Source organism: Camelus dromedarius, chromosome 16 (assembly GCF_036321535.1).
Source record: "Camelus dromedarius isolate mCamDro1 chromosome 16, mCamDro1.pat, whole genome shotgun sequence".
Taxonomy (NCBI): Eukaryota; Metazoa; Chordata; class Mammalia; order Artiodactyla; family Camelidae; genus Camelus; species Camelus dromedarius.
Genome location: NC_087451.1, coordinates 32,355,919 through 32,374,066, shown reverse-complemented (window position 1 = coordinate 32,374,066; position 18,148 = coordinate 32,355,919). Strand labels below are relative to the sequence as shown.

Below are 18,148 nucleotides of genomic sequence, written 5' to 3'. Positions count from 1 at the left end.
TCTCTACTCTGCATGGTTCACAGCAGCAGAGGTGAAAGGAGCTTGCCAGCTGCTCTTCTCTCCACCCCAGGGTAGCCTGTTCCATTCCCTCCTCTACCCGCCTCCTCTCCCAGAATCCAGGCCACCAGATGGCCGGAGCAGGCTGTGTTTATCTGGGGCCATGGAAACCTGCAGCTTCTTTTTCCTATCATTCTGGGTCAGGCGCGGGGCTGGAGCCCAGCCTCAGAGACATGATGCCACGGAATGGTGCCGACTTTATTATTCATAATCCCTGAGCCGTCGAGTCTCTGGCTTTGCTCCTGTGAGCAGCTTTTTCCAGTCACCATGGAGATGCCTCTGTCCCCTCTGAGGTCTTGGGACTAAGTCAGACAGGGTGGGACCCCGGAAACTCCCCTTTCAGCCTGGAGCCCAAAAGGCTTATGCCAATTGCCATTCCCTTCCTAATTTGGGTTTACAAAACCAGGGCTTGGGGAGTGTGTGTGTGTGTGTGTGTGTGTGTGTGTGTGTGTGTGTGTGTGAGTGTGTTTCCTTCGTAAAGAACTTGCCTGTATCAATGAGGCTAAAATGGTAAAGCCTTGATTTGACAACAATCTCCTGTCTCGAACAGCCAGCATTCCCAGGGGCATAGTTTTCTAGGTAATTATGCCTTTCCTAAAAATAGAACTCTCCATTAAGAAACAACCACTAGTATTACTCATAATCACTAACATTTACTGAGCTCTGTTTTCATCTACCACACTGCTTCTCAACAAAGTAACTTAGCCAACATTTAACTGTTTCCAAACACTGCTTGCTCTATTTTGAACCTTTCTTAGAGTTGGAACTTCTGTTTTGGAGTTCATTTCTTAACAGTCCTTTCTGTAAAAAGGGCTCTGTTTTGCCTGTCTATGGCTGTCTGAATCTCTACCTACTTCCCAATTCTCCCCTTAGCTCCTGGCTAGAAGAAACTACCATCAATCTCCACAACGCCCAGGGTGGGAGGGTCCATTTTTTAAATTATTTCTTTGTCGCCCTGCCTGTCTCTCCTCCCTTCTGGCATTTGCCCTGCAGAGCCTTCACACAGGTGCTTGAGGATTTGCTTATAAGCTGCCTTGTGAATGAGTCTGAAGTTACTAAAACTTAGCTCTAGCAGAACTCAACATTCGAAAACACGTACCCACAGAATTCCTCTGGAATTCTGGGTTCTGGGTACTGAGGAATCCAGCAGTGAGCCAGTGCCCTCCTGGGGCTTACTACATTCTGGCTGGGAGACGCAATAGGCAGAAAAGTAAGATTGAACGATGTGAAAGGGGAAGGGGAAAAAAATGATTAAGTGGAGTAGAATAAAGGGGGTGGACATAAACTAGGCCAGGCAGGGCAGGCCTCGCCGATGCTGTGAGATCTGGGGGAAGAGCGGTCCAGGAGGGCGCAGACTAAAAGGGAGAAAAGTTGTGTTCCTGGTGGATACGGAACCCAGGGGCTCTTTTCACCAGGACGCTCCACTGAGAGCGCGCTGTCTGGGCAACGTCTTCCCTATCGCTGCAGCTGCCCTCAGAGCGCCAACCAAGCCTCCTGGAGGCGGCACACTGGACGCCTCTAACAGTGGCCGCGGGAGAGCAACACCGGGAGCTTAGCTCGCCTCCTCCCGCCGGCAGGCGATAAAAACGGCGCGGAACCCAAATCCGGGGGAAGGCGCGAGCCCGCGGACCGCGGAAGGAGCGCCAACCGGAAGCGACTGCCAGACCTAAACATGGCGGCCACCCAGTACCTGCGCTGGGGCCTGAACCGAGCCGGAGCCTGGTTGCTCCCGCCGCTCGCCCGCTGCCCCCACCGAACTCTGCACAAACAGGCAGAGGGCACCGAATTCCGGAGCATCTACAGCCTGGACAAGCTGTACCCCGAATCGCGGGGCTCGGACACCGCGTGGAGGGTCCCGGTAAGCCGGGAGGACAGGACGGAAGCGGCGTTTTCTGAACTCTGCTAGGTGACATCAGGAAGCCCGGGCCCCATTGGCCCGGCGCGCAACTAATCTGAGAGGCCGACGACCGTAACTGTGGCCGTGCCGCGGGAGGAGGCTGGTTACCCGAGCAACCAGGGGGCGGGGAGGCCGGGCGAGTGGTGGCGCGCGCTGTGGCTTGAGCTGTGCCGGCCCCGGGAGAGCACGCTGGATATGCTTCTTACAAGACCACCAGTTTTTGCACGTGTATTCCCCGTCCCACAGGCCCAGATTCTTGTCCCAAAGGAAAACTGCCTGCCGGAGTGGAAAGGCAAGAAGCTGTCAAGTTGCTCTCTTTTGGAACCTTTTGGCAGTTACACTGTCCCTAGCCCCTGGTAACCCCAGCAGCCTGAGGAAACAGGGCTTCTGGGCTTCTGGTTCGTTTCTTCAGGATGCCTTTATTGACAGCCCGCTATGTGCAGGCGCTGTATCAGCTCCCGGAGTGGAGAGAGGGGACCCACCCAATTCTGTTGAGTTTCTTTCTACCTACAGGACAGGAAGAGAGAGTTCATTCATTCATTCACTCATTAAACAGACTTCTGTTGAAAGCATGGTACAGAGTAATGAACAAAACACAAACATTCTAATGCTTGTGGAGCTTATCTGCTTAATGGAGGGAGACAGACAATAAATAAAGTCAGTAATATAGAGTATGTGAGATGGTGGGTGATAAGTACTTTGGAGGAAGAAGGGGTGCTGAGGTAGAGGTTGAAGTTGCAGTTTTAAGTGGGATGGTGTGAGAATGATTCTGAGAAGGTGACATTTGAGAAAGGACCTGGAAGAAGCAAGGCAGCAAGCCATGACACAAGTGGGGAGAGGAGCATCCCTGCGAAGGGAGCAGCAGGTGCCACCACCTCAAGGCAGTGGCATGTTTGACTTGTTCAGGGAGCAGCAAGCAGGCCAGTATGGCTGAGCAGGGCAGTCGGAGGAGATGAAGCTAAAGAGGAGAGGGCTGGGGGAGAGGCCTGTTTATACGGCTTACAGGTCTTTAGCTTTTCTCTGAAGGTGATGGGGACCTATTGGAGGGTTTGAGACAGAGAAGTGGAGTGATCCAACTTAGTTTTACAAAAGATCACTCTTAGCGAGACTAGACTGCAGAATGACAAGAACAGGAAGACCAGCGAGGAGATGGCAATAAGACAGGCAAGAGGTGATAAGCAGGGTGGAAGCAGTAGGAGCCACGAGAGCTGGACAGGTTCTAGATAAATTCTAAAGGGAAAGCCTACAGGATTTGTTAGTGGACTTTCTATGAGAAGTGAGAAGAAGAGAGGGATTGAGGTCCAAGTCCTTGAGAAATGGAAGGATCGAGTTGCCTCATCTCAGCGTTAACTGAGATGAGAAAGTGGCCATACCAATCATTTATCTGTTCATTCATTCAACAGCAAGTTTCTTGAGCACCTATGTGTCAGACCCTGTTTCAAGCATTGCAGATGCAGCCGTGAGAAAACAGAGTTCCTGCTTCATGGAGCTTATGTTCTAGCAGAAGGAACAGACAGTAAACAAATGGGAAAAGTGTATCAGATAGTGAACAATAATGCAGACCCGGGTGCTGTGATGCAATAGCCAGGGAGCTACATGGGATTGTTAGGAATGGAAGTCCTCTGTGAAGAGTTTTGAGGCTTAAGGTGTCCGTCTGGCAGGTGAGAGGAGACATTGAATAGCAGTTGGCTCTCTGGTTGTGCAGTTGAAGAAAGAGATTTGAGTTTGAGCCAGAAAATTGAGAGTCATCAATACAGATGATATTTTCAACAGAGATGGATGAAATGTTCTAGGGAAAGAGTAAGGTAGAGAAGAGAAAGGATTTCAGGGACATTTCAGTGTTTAAAGGTTGCAAAGAGCAAGCAAAGGAGAGTGAGAAAGTCATGGGGAGGTCAGAGGAAACTGGAGAGGGTAGCCAAGAAAGAAGAGGAGAACGCTTCAAGGAGGGTGCGGTCCATGGTCTTCAGGGCAGTGGAGAGATAGAGTGGAATGAGTATTTCACCCCCAGATAACTCTAAGATGGAAAGGGATGAAGGCAGCCAGAGTGGGGACAGAGGAAGATACTCTGAGCCTGGGGAGCAGAAGGGCTTCAGTGCCGGTAGTGTTTGCAATGGGCCTGTGGACCAGAGGATTTAAGGCTGAAGGGCACAGCTACGTGTGCCTCCTGTGGTCCCAGGAGGAACAGGGGCGCCCGTGGTTTGCTGCTTCAGGTTGGCCGAGGGTGTTCTTTTTGGAGTCTCCCTGAGTCACAAGTCCTGTGGCATCCTCCCTCCCTCCCGGGCTACTGATGGTGCCTGACTAGCTAAGGGGGGTCGCGGAAGGACAGGGAAGGCTGGAGAAGTCAGTTCCATTTTCCGGGAAGATTGTTTCTGAGATGGTACCTCTGGCATCTGGGGAAGCTTTATCTGTCATCCTGCTATGATTTTACTGGGGACCTGAAAATAGCTGTAGTACATCTGTGTTGTGGCTTTACATCATTTCTTTTGTTGCCCTGTGTCAGTGAGGAGTCACCGAGCAGGTAATATTTATTTGACGCCGTGTATGTTACATTTCAGGATGATGCAAAACAAGTCCACAATGACATCCCTGTAGGTAAGTCGTTTGGTTTTATTAAAAAATCAGTCCTTTCCTCCACCCCACACATATTCCTTCCAGATCTCTCCAGCCTATGAAAGTAAAGAAACTGTCTTTGGGTGTGCAAAAGTGGAGTCCTTTCAGCATTGTTTAGGATAGGGAAAAAAAAAAAAGTGATGAGGCAGCCATTCCGGAGTGCTGTGCAGTGCCCAACACGAACAGAGGGCCTGATGTTCTTGTGACATGGGACAGTCTACACAATAGAGGGACTGATTGTTACTGGAAAAGAGCCAGTACAGAAGCATCTGTACAGTAAACGACCATTTTGTGTTTTACATATATGTATCTAAATACACATATATATCTAAATGCACATATACACACATATATATCTAAATACATCTATTTACAAAAATATACACATTTTTGTACATACACATAGATCTGAAAGGATGTACATGACCCTGGCTGCAGGCACTGCCGTGGGGAGTGGAGAGGAAAGGAAACTTGGTGGCCAGGGAACAGGAGTGGGGACTTCTCCCTGTAAACCATTTGCATAACTTTATAATTTTGTGCCCATCAAGCCTCAGGCATGGCCTGAAAAGAAACAAGCCCGTTTTAGGTTCCAAGAGTTTCTGACACCCACAGACAGTGAAAGAAGAGTGACCAAAGGTGCTGCCTCCCAGTGGCCCTTGCTCAGGGTGACACTGCAACAAAGAGGCCGGGGGGCCACAGTACAAAGGAGAGGACACTGTGGCTGCGAAGGCCGCGTCCTGCTGCAGCTCTGCAGTTTGAAGCCAGCAGCTGTGCCCTGAGGCGGGAGGAGGCAGAAAGCCTATCTGGTCAGAACCAGAGACAAGAGAGACAGTCTCCAGGGGAGGCAGGGAGGCAAGTGGGAATGGCCAAGTCCCCGCTCCTCACCTGCCTCTGCTCTCGTCTTTCCTGGGCCTGGCGGGCCTGTGCGGGTACAGATAAGGCCACCAGTGCCGTGGGGGGACCGCTCCCTACAGACCCACATGCATCCATCACCTGTTAAGAAAAATAAGTTCGTTTGAATTTTCAAGGGAGGAAAGCCGTCCCGGGATGGTCACCACCACCCGCTGAGGCCCACTCTCCACCACCCCGGTGCCCAGTTCTTTGCCACCCAAACCTCCTGCAGCTCATGGTCTAGTCTTCTGGAATCTTCCCGCTGCCGTGCCTTCCCCCTCAAACACCATGAGGCTGCTTTTCATGAATTATAAGAGTAGAAGGAAGGAACTTTATTTTACACATTCAGGACAGACGGACAACACCACGACCCAGAGAAGCAGTGGGACTTTCAAGATCATAGTCAGTGCTGAGCCAGTGTTAGAAGATGGGGCCTCCCAGCTCCAAATCGAGCCCTCATTCATCCAGCAGGTGTTTTCATCCACTGACCGCGAGCTAGGCACTGGGGTCCACGCTGACACGATGAATGAGGCACTCACCTGCCCTCTTGCGATTCCACACTCACCACATTGTGAAATACAGCACTAAACTAAGTTTGTCCCTTCGTTTGAGCCTTTGAAAGAGTCCTTGCTTTAAAGCAAACAAACCACAGAAAGCCAGGGGTGTCTGATTTAGTGGAATGTACCAGACCAGAATCAGACAACCCGGGTCAAAATTTTACATCCTATGCTGCCTGTGTGACCTTGGGAAAGTCTCTTATCTTGATTTTAGTTTTGACATCTGTAAATGACCCCTGATTTTACAGACCTGAATGTTACGTTTATACATATATGTCACTGAAAGAGAAATAGAGACACTTAGGTTGATGGTAAATGAGCAGTCTGCACATTTTCCATGGGATAATCATTTTGTTGGCTGTGTGTTCTGTTTTACAGATCGCCTGACAATATCTTATTGTCGGAGTAGTGGTCCTGGGGGCCAGAACGTTAACAAAGGTACATGGTGCCTTGTTTTCTTTCACTTTAAAACTTAGCTGAGAGATGGACTTGAGGAATTCTGTGTTTACAGTCATGTGGAATAAAAGGATTTTTTTTCAGCAGAAGCTTACATACCACCAGTTTATATAATAATCCTCTTTATTCTTTTGAATGTGGTCTGATTCTCAGACTCTCAGCTGTGGGTTGCTAGGACTATGATCGGCTTGTGAGTCTAAACAAAGGGAAATCACAGTGTGAGTTAGCAGCCAGCTCCCAGAACAGGTTTCCTTCATTCTTACGGAACTCACCCCCTCCCGCATTCTTTGCAGAGCCCAGTAAATTGTAAGAGAAGCCCTGGGCATTTGATTCCTGGAAGTTTGTTTTTGTCCAGACACGCCTCACTACCTTTGCAGGCTCATTCCGTGGCCAGCTGTGTATCCCCAAATTGCCACAGAATAGAAACACACCTGTCCAGGGACTCTCAGTCTTTAATGCATTACCTTGCTGTCACTCCCTTTGCGTGGCAAAGCAGTAAAGTTGTCCTAATTCTCAAAAACAAACAAAGAAAACCTGGGTGGGTGTCCCACTTCCCTGTGGTTCAGAATGGTTACCAGCTACCTAGGTGCTGAACTTGCCTGAGGGTCTCAGCGACCCACGTGCTCTCCATTTATTGACAGTGAATTCCAAGGCTGAAGTCAGGTTCCATCTGGCAAGTGCCGACTGGATCGCGGAGCCTGTGCGGCAGAAGATGGCCGTCATGGTAATCAGTGGCCCCCTCCTTTCCCTGTAACCCCTCAGTCACCTTGACACCTTGACTCTGTAGAACCCTGGTTTTGCCTTTGTTCTCCACAGCACAAAAATAAGATCAACAGGTCGGGAGAGTTGATACTCACCTCTGAGTGCAGCCGCTATCAGTTCCGAAATCTGGCAGATTGCCTACAGAAAATTCGAGACATGATTGCGGAGGCCAGCCAGCCAGCCAAGGAGCCATCCAAAGAAGACGCCATACTTAAGAGAATCAGGTACCAGAAAATGCCCCAAACGTGTAAACTGACACGTGTGGTTGAGGGGCTCCACAGGGAAGAAAGGAGGCAGGGCCAAGCCCGCGACTTCCCAGCGGACGGGAGGACAAGCCCCGGGGATGGGAGAGTCTGCCCCCAGCGGAGGCTCACCGGCCGGCGCCCGCTGCCTCCCGCTGAGCTGCCAGCTCCTCGCACCGCTTGGAAAAGCACCGATTGGGCATCTGGGCGTAATTGTGTTCTTTGTTTTCAGGATAGAAAACATGAATCGGGAAAGGCTGAGAAAAAAGAGAATAAATTCCGCCATAAAGACAAGCAGGAGGGTAGATGTGGACTGAAATCACCCCCTCCAGCCAGCAGAGACCCCCTTCAGAGCATCCAGGCAGCTGCCACCGAGAGGGCTTTGACGCCACCAGGAGACGCTGCAGCCATCGCAGGAGTGTTCACTCGGAGCGAGGGTTGTAGGCGCTGGTTGCAGAGGTCTTTATAGGCCATCACCATGTTGTCAAACATCAGTTATCCATTTGATGTACTAGTTGCAATAAAATTCTAAATTCAGTGGCCTTCCCCTCTCACTCAGAATGCTTCTGAACAGAATTCCTACCTTTTCTTTCAGCTGAAATCTGCCCAGTTGTTATTGACTGGCACTGACTGTACAGCCCAGAGGGAAACAGGAATGAGCCATGGGGTCTGCCCTCGAGGAACACAGGGAGACAGGTGCATGGGCATTGGAACTGGGCCTTGAGAAGAAAAGTATAGAATATTACTCAGTAGAGAACAGGGGAGGAAACCAAAGAAAAGCCTGGGGTAGAGGAGTGATTGGGAGTCCATCTGAACGGGGGATTTGTGCAGGGCACTGTGGGAGGTAAGTCTGGAGCAGGAGATAGAAGTTCAATGTGTAGTCTTGACTTGAAGTTCAGGAGTTTATAGTTTAAGAGACATAGGAACTAGGGGGCCACTGAGGGTCTTGAGTGGGAAGGAGTATCCTGTGTTAGGTGCTGTCACAGGCTGCGGGGTTTTGGAGACAGGAAAAGAATGAGTTGGAACTGGAGAGAGGTTTTTGCGATCCTATTGGATGGGGAAGCACCCAGGCCAGCATAACAGGAGTGGATTACTCTGGCATGTATGAACTCAGTGTTCTCCCTTATTTTGATCTAGTTTACTCATTTTGACAAATACTGCATTGTGATGCTCTAAATGCAAGATCATGAACTGTAGTAGCAGGTACCCTTTATGGGAACCGGGACCTCATCATTCATGTGATTGTAAACCAAGGGGGAAAAAGTCATTGATAAATGACTTAAAAAATCAGAAGGATGTGGAAGACGTGGTCCCTGTCCACGGAGTCAGAGCCTAGTAGAGAGCTGAGGCCCAGTGTAAGGAAGTGCAACGTTCTTTGGTTCATTAATTCAACAAAAACAAATTGAATACCACTGGGTGAGGTCCTGGGGAGTCAGCAGTGAACAAAACAAAGCCCTTTCTTCCAGAGAACTTCCATTCAATCAGAATGATAAAAGCTGGATTCCTGTTTTGGTGACATAACTTAAAATGTGGTAAATAACAAGAAAGTTCTCAACAGATTTGGGGTAGCAGAGAAGAAACTAATGCCAGCTGAAGGGTCAAAAAAATGTACTTGAGGTCCTTGAGATGGGCCCAAAGTGGGGGGGGGGGTGCCATGTGAACAAGGTAAGATCTTGTCACCCAGAGGCTGTGGTGGTGGCCAAGGGCCCCGCCTGTGGCCAAGACAATGAACTATAGTATTGAGAGGATGAGCTCTCAAGCCAGCTGCCCCAGGTCACCTCCTGACCAGCACCCCCTGCTGTGGGCCCTTGGGCAACCACTCGACCTCTCTGAACCTTAGCATCTATGAAATAGGGATGATATTACTAGTACCTACCTCATAGGGTTGTTTTGGTTGACAATAAGTAGTTAATGAGCCTGGACTCGGGAGATGTTAGCTATGATTAATAGCCCAGTTTGGCTGGAACCCAGGGGGCAAGGAGCTGTGGAAGACACATCTGCCACGTTGAGTAGGAGCCAGGTCTAGAAAGGCCTTAAATGTGACAGCTAAGACATTTAGACTCAGCTCCTGTAGAGGCTGTCAGGGGAAGATTAATCTGACGGTGACCGGACGAGAAAAGACTGCAGGGAAGTGGGCACAGGTTGGTAAATGGACCCATGTGGAGCTGTGAGGGACCCATCCTGGAACTAGGGCAGGGACAACAGGAACGGAGAGGAAATAGCAGATGCAAAAGGATTATGGGAACAGAAAATTGGCTTGGGTGAGGTGAGAGCTGATGTGTGACAAGGGGTGGTGCTGAGTATTAAGACAGGAAAGTCACAAAGGGAGCAGGCTTGGGAGGATGGCTGTTTGGATGACGAGTATGGTTTTCCCTGGGAGAAGCTGACTCTCTGGACCCTGAGGAGGAATGTACAGGTGGTGCTGCCCAGGAGAGGGAATGGAGCTCTGGGGCTGGGACGTGAGGTTGAAGCCAGAGGTGCAGGGCAGGGAGGGACAAGTAAAGTCTTGGGAATGGGTAGGAGCAGTTGAAGATGAGGGAAGGCAGAACCCAGGAAGACGCTTGGTAAGATTATGGTGGCGGGAAACCAGAGAAGGTGTCCCTGTGGATTGAACCTGGAGCATAGTGCTGGACCTGTGAGGCCCTCGGGAGACACTGGTGGCATGTGAAGGGACCAGGAAAAACATTCGAGATACAGAGAAGGGCAAGGAGAGGTAAAGAGAACCAAAATAGGCTAGGGGACAGAGAGTAGAGCACAGGGGTGGGACCCATCATTTAAAAAACAAACAAAAAAACAACACCCAAGGGCAAAAGAATGAACATAGGTGAATCTTTAGACACAATGATGAGTGACACAGGCCAGAGTATAAAAGACTATGATTCTATTTATATGAAGTTCAAAACAAGGCAAAACTGCTTTATGGTGATGAAAGTCAGGAAAGTATTTACTTGGGGGCAGTGAAGACAACTGGGAGGAGGCATAAGGAAGCCTTCAGGGGCGCTGGAATTGTTCTGTATCTCATGCAGCCATGACCTTAAGATCTGTACACCTTACTGGGTGGGTGTTACATCTCAACAAACAGACCAATTAATTAAGTTAAAGGAGAACATTCTCAAGGCTAGAGACTGGAGCCAGGTGTTACATTTTCTTTCTTCCTCTCCTTGGTATTAAGGGAAGGAAGGAGATGAATTTGTGCAGATTCTACAGGTGGGAGAGAGAAAAAAGGGAATATCTCCAAGTTCCTGGGATGTGCCCTGGGATGCTGGGCTTGGAGAAACAAGGTCTCAACTCAGGCATGGCGGGAAGTAAACGCTGCCCTTGGCTGAAGCTTCTCCTGTTAACATCTTTCAGATACGCATGAATTTCAGTAATGGATTTTAAACGTGCATAATATTTTAAGATGTGTTTTTCTTTATTATTAGTACCTTTTTGTGTAACAGTTTTAAAGGAACAGAGTATTAGAGTGAAGTGTCTACTTGGTGATCCATTCATTTTCTGTATATTATATATTTGTGTACGGATGTATTTCTGCTATTACAGCTGTAAAGATTTGTCCCTCCAGGTTGTACATTGTTTCACGATGGGAGAGATTTTCAGTGTTTATGTTTCAGTATTCAAGATCGATACTAGTTTGTTCTCGTTCACTTCCTACACTACTTTTTCCTGAAATTCTTGGGTATTCTGTCAGTTCTGTAGAGGGGGACAAAATAGCCATAATGGCAAAAAACCAAATGCCTGCAAACCTCAGCCTTCACCAGCCACAGTCCAGGTGTCCAGGCAGCCTCGGCGCCGGCCTCCCAGGCCCCACTGTGCTTCTCGGTGCGGGCGGCACGAGGCTGGACACTTCGTTTCCCACGGTGGTGTCTTCCTCCAGGTTGACTGTGAGCACAGGAGGACCTACCTACGCGCAGCCCCGGCACCGCATCCCTTGGTAAACATAAGACTCACTAATGCAAGTCCCGGGATGGGACCACCTACTAGTGGGAGAAATGCCACCAATACGAGCCGCAGGCCCCAGTGGCCTAATGGATAAGGCACTGGCCTCCTAAGCCAGGGATTGTGGGTTCGAGTCCCACCTGGGGTAATAAGGCATTTTTAACATTTTTGCCCGATGAAGAACTCTAGAGTCCATCCCACTGGGGTCGACAGCATTAAAGATATACTTGGGCTCAAGTTCTTGCGCTGGAGACTGAAGGGTTTCCCAAAGTCAGAGCCTCTGGAGGTCCACAAGTATTTGGACAAGTCACAAGCCGAGGAGAGAGCAGGACTAAGGGTGCAGAGTGTCAACAGACACGAAGCGGGTGGGGAAACACTAATCCCGGAGCCGAGGGGCAGGACGGGCAGACTACTAGGTTGCGAACGCGAGGCCAAAGTAAGCTGTCTAGCCGGAGAAGGAAGGCAGGGTCCGCGGACGGCGCAGGCCAGACCCTTGGATCCCTCCGTAGGTCCTGCTGTTGGAACCCGGGAGGCCCGCGCGTTGCTGGCGCAAAAATTCCCGTAATGTCTACTGATCTCAATTCACCCCAGGTGGGACTCGAACCCGCAATCCCTGGCTTAGGAGGCCAGTGCCTTATCCATTAGGCCACTGGGGCGCGATAACATAGCACAGCCACGTGGTCCATGGTAATGCGCAGCCGCATTCGCACAGACCTCACACAGCCCCGCCACGCCGCCTGCGGGACCGCGGATCCCCAGAGTGCAGGTCCCTGGAAGCCAGCAGAACAACTGGAGGGTCCACCTGCCGGGCTACGCGAAAAGTTAAGAGTTCAAGGTGAGGCGACTGGACAGTCACCGGCGGCGAGCAGTTCCACGGAGTGGAGCTGGCTCCCCGGAAGGAGAGTGCGGAGCGGCCGGAAGGGCCAGGGAACGGAAACAACAGTGAGAGCAGAATGAACCCGCAAACGAAGCGGAGTAGGATGCCTGAGCCCCGAGCCGCCAAAGCCAAGAGATGCTTGTCAAAAACTAAGCCGACCACGAAGGGACTCGAACCCTCAATCTTCTGATCCGAAGTCAGACGCCTTATCCGTTAGGCCACGCGGTCATAACGCCCTATTGGCCGCAATGCGACAGTTAGGTACAGACCCCTCGGAGGTGGCGGCGCCGGTGACTGGAGCCAGAGAGGAGTGTGCGCTTTTGGCCATAGGGTGCAACCCATGTGTCACGGAGGAAGAACCAATGTGCAGTCCCTGCGGGTGGCATCAACGCCGGTGCGGCTGTAGGTGATCAAATAAGTATACAGCTGCTTTCTAATTCGCGGTGAGGGCGCGTCTCCTAAAGAATAAGGCGTCCGACTTCGGATCAGAAGATTGAGGATTTGAGTCCCTTCGTGGTTAAAACGTTTTAATCTTGAGAGCAGGGTAGCACTCCTATACCGCAGCCGAATCCCAGTCATTACCCTCGTTTTAGAAACAGAGAGACCTGGTCCCCATACCTGTTCTCGTCACCTGGAGCGGGTAGGTACGGTTCGTGTCCAATCAGGTTTTGCACCTGAGAGCTTCCGGCTGACGTCATTACGCAGCCTTACGGCGTCATAGTTCAAGGGGCATGTAGTCGGGGGCCGCTTGCGTGAAGCCCCAGTGGCCTAATGGATAAGGCACTGGCCTCCTAAGCCAGGGATTGTGGGTTCGAGTCCCATCTGGGGTGAGGGGGTTTGGTTGATGACTTCCTTTTCTTTTTTTTCTCTACCTGCCCTTACAGGGTACAAAAATGCTGTGGCACATTTTGTCCCTTTAAGATCATTTTTGAGTGTGTGGATACTTCGGTTGCAATTAATTTGCCCTATCTTTTTGATCAAGCCTGGCTACGCTTTGAAAGATAAACCGATATGAGGGCAAACGGGGCCCCACTTCTTGCTGACTCTCTGGGTTGGTATCTAAACAGTCACGTTGTAAAAGGGCTTTTCAAGCTACAACTCCACGTGCAAATGAAGCAAGCGTGTTCTGTGTGAGCCCACCGCTATGAACTTAAAAGCTGCCAAAACATTAGCCCCTGCCCCTCGCTACCCACCGAGCCTCCCACTGGAGATGGGCAGGCGAGGTGGGGGTGCTGCCCACCTCCCTGCCCTCAGTCCAGCTGTGGGGCTCTGTCCCCACTGAGACGGCACCCACCACACTGCCCTGTGCTAAGACGAGGAGCCGTGCAAGGAAGCTCGTGTGTGCACGCGCACTGGACAGTGGGGATAATAGCTGCCAATCTCTTGTATCTGCCCGAGTCCTGCGGGGAAAAAGATGGCACGCTCACATCGGGTAATCCCAGGAGTGTTTAAAAAGGAATGATGGGAGAGAGTACGTTTATAATTTTCACACTGCCCCGTGTGTGTGTGTGTGTGTGTGTGTGTACGTATATACACACACGTATATGATTTATCCTTTAGTAAAATATTTAATTTTTTTCAATTGTACTGTTGCAGCAAGAGGTGATTATTTTTTAAATTGAAGCCCTTAGCTACTGAGGAGCTATATGTGGGCTTTCCAGGTTGAGTATCCCACAGTATGTGCACTTTCAGGTTACTGTATTTAATTGGTGAAAGGCCGTATTGTTCGTCAGATTTTCATAAGCCCTTGGCTCAAAAAAAATTTAAAATCACTGTTCCTTGTACTTTTGAAAAAGACATAGCAAGCGAACTAGAAGTACAGAATCCTCCTCCCCCTTCTCCAGGGTCATCCAGAATCCTTCCTGTTCTCTCTGCTCTAAACCAGTCGCCAAGTTTTATGGATGCTACTTTTCAGCTGTGGTCCTGGCTCCCAAATCCCTGCCACGTGGCTGCAGCATCATGGGCCTGGCCTTCACCTCCGCTTCCCTTCAGCCTCAGTTCTCTCTAAAACCCTCCTGCAGGCCCCGCTTCAGTGGAGCTGACATTCAAGTGAGAGAGAAGATAGTAAACAAATAAACTAATAAACAAAGTGATCTCAAAATAAAGAGGGTGATGGAAAACTATCAGCTGAGTAGTCTGATAAGGCTTCTGGGTACAGAACAGCAAACGTATCACTGGTAATGTCACCTTCAGAGGACTTCTTTAATATCTTGGCTGACACTACCTACCTGATAGTGTTGTTGTGAGGAGTAAATGAGATGCTATTTATGTAAAGTGATAAGAATAATGCCTGGAACATATTGTGTGCTCTATATGTCACAATCACCACCGTTTACTAGGACACTAGTTTGCTCCATTAATCGAGGTTTATGTGAGACTCTCCTAGCCAGATGTGAACCCCTGAAAGCTCAAATTGCATCTTACATTTCTTCTCCTTCATTCATGAAGGAATTCATATTAAGATTCTTCTAAATGCCATGCACAGTGCTAAACTCTGGGAAATAGAAATATAACTAAGATAAAGGGCTGGCACTCAACAAAGAATCTTCTAGAATCCTCTAGATCTTTCTAAACTTCTAGGATGAGGAGCTGGGATAGCAAATGTCTGATGGTAAGGGTGGAGAAAGACGGGCATTTAGCATTTTGCTATGGGTATAATGGGGGTGAAGGAACAATGTCCCAAGAGAGAACCCTGGAGTAAGGAAATTGCATTTGACCTTGTGAGTAGAAGGTTTTAAGCAGAGGAGTAAAATAACCATATTTGCGTTTTGAAAAGATCCCCTTGGGAGCACAGTGAAGAATGGATTAGAGGTGGGTGGGTGAGGGCACAGACAGGGAGACCACGTGGGGAGAGTATGCTCAGGGAGGAAATTACCGAAACCTGAACAGAGGCAACAGCAGGGACACCGAGACACCAAGGAAAGTAAAAACGGATGTTCAGGAAATGGAACCTGTGGGTCGTGGTTCCAGACTGCCGTGGGATGAAAGAGACAAGGAGGAGCCCAAGATGGTGCCCGGGATGTGGGGAACAATAGTGCCACACCCCAGGACCAACAGGGAAGCGGATCAGTTCAGGGCTGATTATCTCAAGTCCGAGATGCCTGCAGTGTCCTCAAGTTTATTCCCCTCGCCCCAAATCTGTCCATTTTTTTTCATCATAATTTCTAGTTTCTTCTTTGGTGTTATGCTTAGAAAAATTCTCTCACCTGAAGATTATATAAATATTCACCTACTATTTTTCCTGTGGTTTCTTGTGGGTTTTTTAATCTGCAACTGTAAAGTTGCAGTAAGGACCTGTTCTTACTGTTTTACAAATATTTAAACACTTAGATCATCAGTGCCTTTCCTCAATGATTCAAAATGCTACTCAGATTATATACTAAATACTTATATGCATATACAGTTGACCCCTGAACAGGGCAGGGGAGGGGTTAGGGGCGCGGGCCCTCTGCGCAGCGGAAAATCTGCCTGTAACACAGTCAGCTCTCCTTATCCGAGGTGGGTTCCGAATCCTCCGCTTCAGCCAGGCCGGATCATGCAGTTCTGTAGTGTTTCCAATTCAAAAAAATCTGCGTTAAAGTGAACTTTGAACTTCAGTTCAAACACCAGTTGTATAAGGGTAAACTGTGCTTAATCCTAATATGGTATGGACTTTTTCTGAACATTCTGTTCTGTTCCACTGATCTAGTTATTTTTAGCTTTTTATGCTACTTAATATGAGAGTACTAATTTATAACCCAATTTATTATTTTTTCAGTATTTTCTGTTTTTCTTATCTATATCTTCTGAGTTTTCTGTAATCACAACGTATTGTGTGATAAAATGGTTTTATATGACACAGATTAATGCCATCAGTTTGCTTTAGTATGAAATGTGTGGTTTTTTTTCCTTCCAAGCATTCTGTAATTACGTATTTGGTTTCTCATTAATCTAAGATTGAGACGAGATCAGGTGCATTCTGGGTGGTATGGCCATAGACTAATCCAAGATTCAGGAGAGGGAGTTTCAATTTCCAAGTGGCTGCATTTTTGTATTCTTTTATATTATTGTAGTTTATACTTTGACTATTAATTGTCAGTTTTATGTAATATTTGCTCTGGGATCAGTCAATGTATGTAGATTCTTTTTTTAATTTGAAGTTTTCTTTATAGTCTAATATTTTATCAGTTTCCAGTTATTCTGTTTGTATGACATAGAATTTGGTCTATAAGCTGTTAAATGAGCCTTATAGTCTGCTACAATCTCATTTGTTTTGCAAATGTCAAAAATAGGAAGGTGTTTATCTTTACAAATTATGTTTCTAGCAATTTATTTTGCTTTATGTATTTTAATGCTATTTTTTTCAGTACAAGTTTCCAATTATTTTTTGTATATGGACGGTTCCCTTTATTAAGAACTACATCCCATTTCATATTTTTGCCTCAAATTCTACTTTGCTAGATAGTAATATTATAAACCTACATCTTTGCCCATGCTTTAAAAATTCTTACTATGAAAATTTTCAAACATACGCAAAAACAGAGAATAGTAAATGAACCAACCTAGACCCATCAGTTACCAAGACTGTTGCGTTTGCTCCATTAATCCTTCTACCGTTTTCTTTTTCTGAAGTATTTTAAAACAATCACAGACAGCACATCGTTTTCTCCCTACATCAGTAATCATCTCCTGATATCTTTTTACAGTTGACTGGTGCAAATCAGGATCCAAATAAGGTCCACGCACAGGATTTGGATGTTGGGTCTCTTTTTAACCTGAAGCTGCCCCTCCCATCCTGCCTCGCACCACTGACTTGTTGGAAAAGAAAAGGTCAGTTTTCCTGTAAAATGTCCCACGTTTTGGATTTCTTCATGATGTCATTTAACTTGTTCCTCCATCCCGGATATTTCCTCTAAGTTGGAAGTAGTTTCGGTGTTTTTAAATTGGGGGGGGGGGGGGCGGTGTAATTAGGTTCAACTGTTTATTACTTCTGAGGCAGGTACCGGGGGATTGAACCCCGGACTTCATGATACTAGGCACGCATTCTACCACTGAACTATACCCTACCCCAGAATTAGTTTTAATGCCTCGATTAAGTTCAGGTTCAACTTTTTGGCAAAATACTTTCAGATGGTGCTGCTTATTTAATATAGGATGTGAGAAGTTACGTAACATGGGCTTGGCATCAGGGGGCGACAGCCTGATCGCTGTCAAGTTCCTCACCAAACTTTCATGTGAAAGTTTCATCCACTAACAATCCTCGTTTGAATAAACTACAGTTGACCCTTGAACAACTTGGGGGTTAGGGCTGCCAACTCTCCTCACAGCTGAATAATCTGAGTATAACTTTACAGCTGGTGCTCCCACATCAGTGGTTCCACACCCACAGATTCAACCAAGCTTGGGTTCAGTCAACCTCGGATGCTGTAGTCCTGTAGTACGTGTACTTACTGAAAAAAACCCGCATATAAATGGACCCACACAGTTCAAACATGTTCAGGATCAATTATATTTCGTTAGAGGTTACAAAATAGTAATTTTTCAAAAAAATGTGACAATGAATATATGTATGTTCATGTATAACTGAAAAATTGTGCTCTACGCTGGAATTTGACACATTGTAAAATGACTATAACTCAATAAAAAAAATGTTTAAAAAAATAGTAATTTTTCTAATGTTACTTTTCTTTCCATGCTTATTAGCTAGAATAGTTTGTAAAGAACTTCCTCTCATTAACTAGGTCTGTTAGTTTATCCTGAAACACAGTTGTTTAAATTAAGGCAGGATAAATGAGTACTTTTTTTCCTTCAATGCTAGTGTTTAGAGGATGGAGTTGGGACCTTTGTATACATCCAATCTATTCTTTTTTAACCTTTTTTTTTC

At 47.7% G+C, this 18,148-nt stretch overlaps 1 protein-coding gene, 1 long non-coding RNA gene and 4 other non-coding genes across 7 annotated transcripts; 4 read left to right on the top strand and 2 right to left on the bottom strand.

The window, feature by feature from the left end:
• Positions 1-1,700: 1,700 nt before the first annotated feature.
• MRPL58 (mitochondrial ribosomal protein L58) lies at positions 1,701-8,009 on the top strand. Of its 2 annotated transcripts, none has more exons than XM_010998374.3 (6): positions 1,701-1,915; positions 4,510-4,546; positions 6,391-6,450; positions 7,110-7,192; positions 7,285-7,454; positions 7,710-8,009. In XM_010998374.3, exons 1-6 carry the CDS (start codon positions 1,730-1,732, stop codon positions 7,939-7,941), a joined length of 768 nt encoding a protein of 255 aa, XP_010996676.1. In that variant the 5' UTR covers positions 1,701-1,729; the 3' UTR covers positions 7,942-8,009. The 2 variants fall into 2 exon arrangements, with proteins under 2 accessions (XP_010996676.1, XP_010996675.1); XM_010998373.3 differs by having other exon boundaries at positions 1,703-1,915; positions 7,705-8,009.
• A 3,474-nt stretch (positions 8,010-11,483) lies between these two features.
• Positions 11,484-11,556, top strand: TRNAR-CCU (transfer RNA arginine (anticodon CCU)). Its single transcript has one exon. It is a non-coding gene; the product is annotated as a tRNA-Arg (tRNA).
• A 435-nt stretch (positions 11,557-11,991) lies between these two features.
• Positions 11,992-12,064, bottom strand: TRNAR-CCU (transfer RNA arginine (anticodon CCU)). The gene has a single exon. It is a non-coding gene; the product is annotated as a tRNA-Arg (tRNA).
• Positions 12,065-12,121: 57 nt separating this feature from the next.
• LOC105104625 (uncharacterized) lies at positions 12,122-17,899 on the top strand. The gene is made up of 3 exons (XR_838589.3): positions 12,122-12,243; positions 16,971-17,094; positions 17,619-17,899. It is a non-coding gene; the product is annotated as an uncharacterized LOC105104625 (long non-coding RNA).
• Positions 12,441-12,513, bottom strand: TRNAR-UCG (transfer RNA arginine (anticodon UCG)). The gene has a single exon. It is a non-coding gene; the product is annotated as a tRNA-Arg (tRNA).
• On the top strand, positions 13,043-13,115 carry TRNAR-CCU (transfer RNA arginine (anticodon CCU)). The gene has a single exon. It is a non-coding gene; the product is annotated as a tRNA-Arg (tRNA).
• Positions 17,900-18,148: the final 249 nt, after the last annotated feature.

Bases quoted from the DNA above. Each gene is read 5' to 3' on its own strand.
- MRPL58 (XM_010998374.3), top strand. From the start codon at position 1,730: ATGGCGGCCACCCAGTACCTGCGCTGGGGCCTGAACCGAGCCGGAGCC. The intron at 1,916-4,509 runs GTAAGCCGGGAG...GTTACATTTCAG, and splicing joins ACACCGCGTGGAGGGTCCCG to GATGATGCAAAACAAGTCCA. The intron at 6,451-7,109 runs GTACATGGTGCC...ATTTATTGACAG, and splicing joins GGGCCAGAACGTTAACAAAG to TGAATTCCAAGGCTGAAGTC.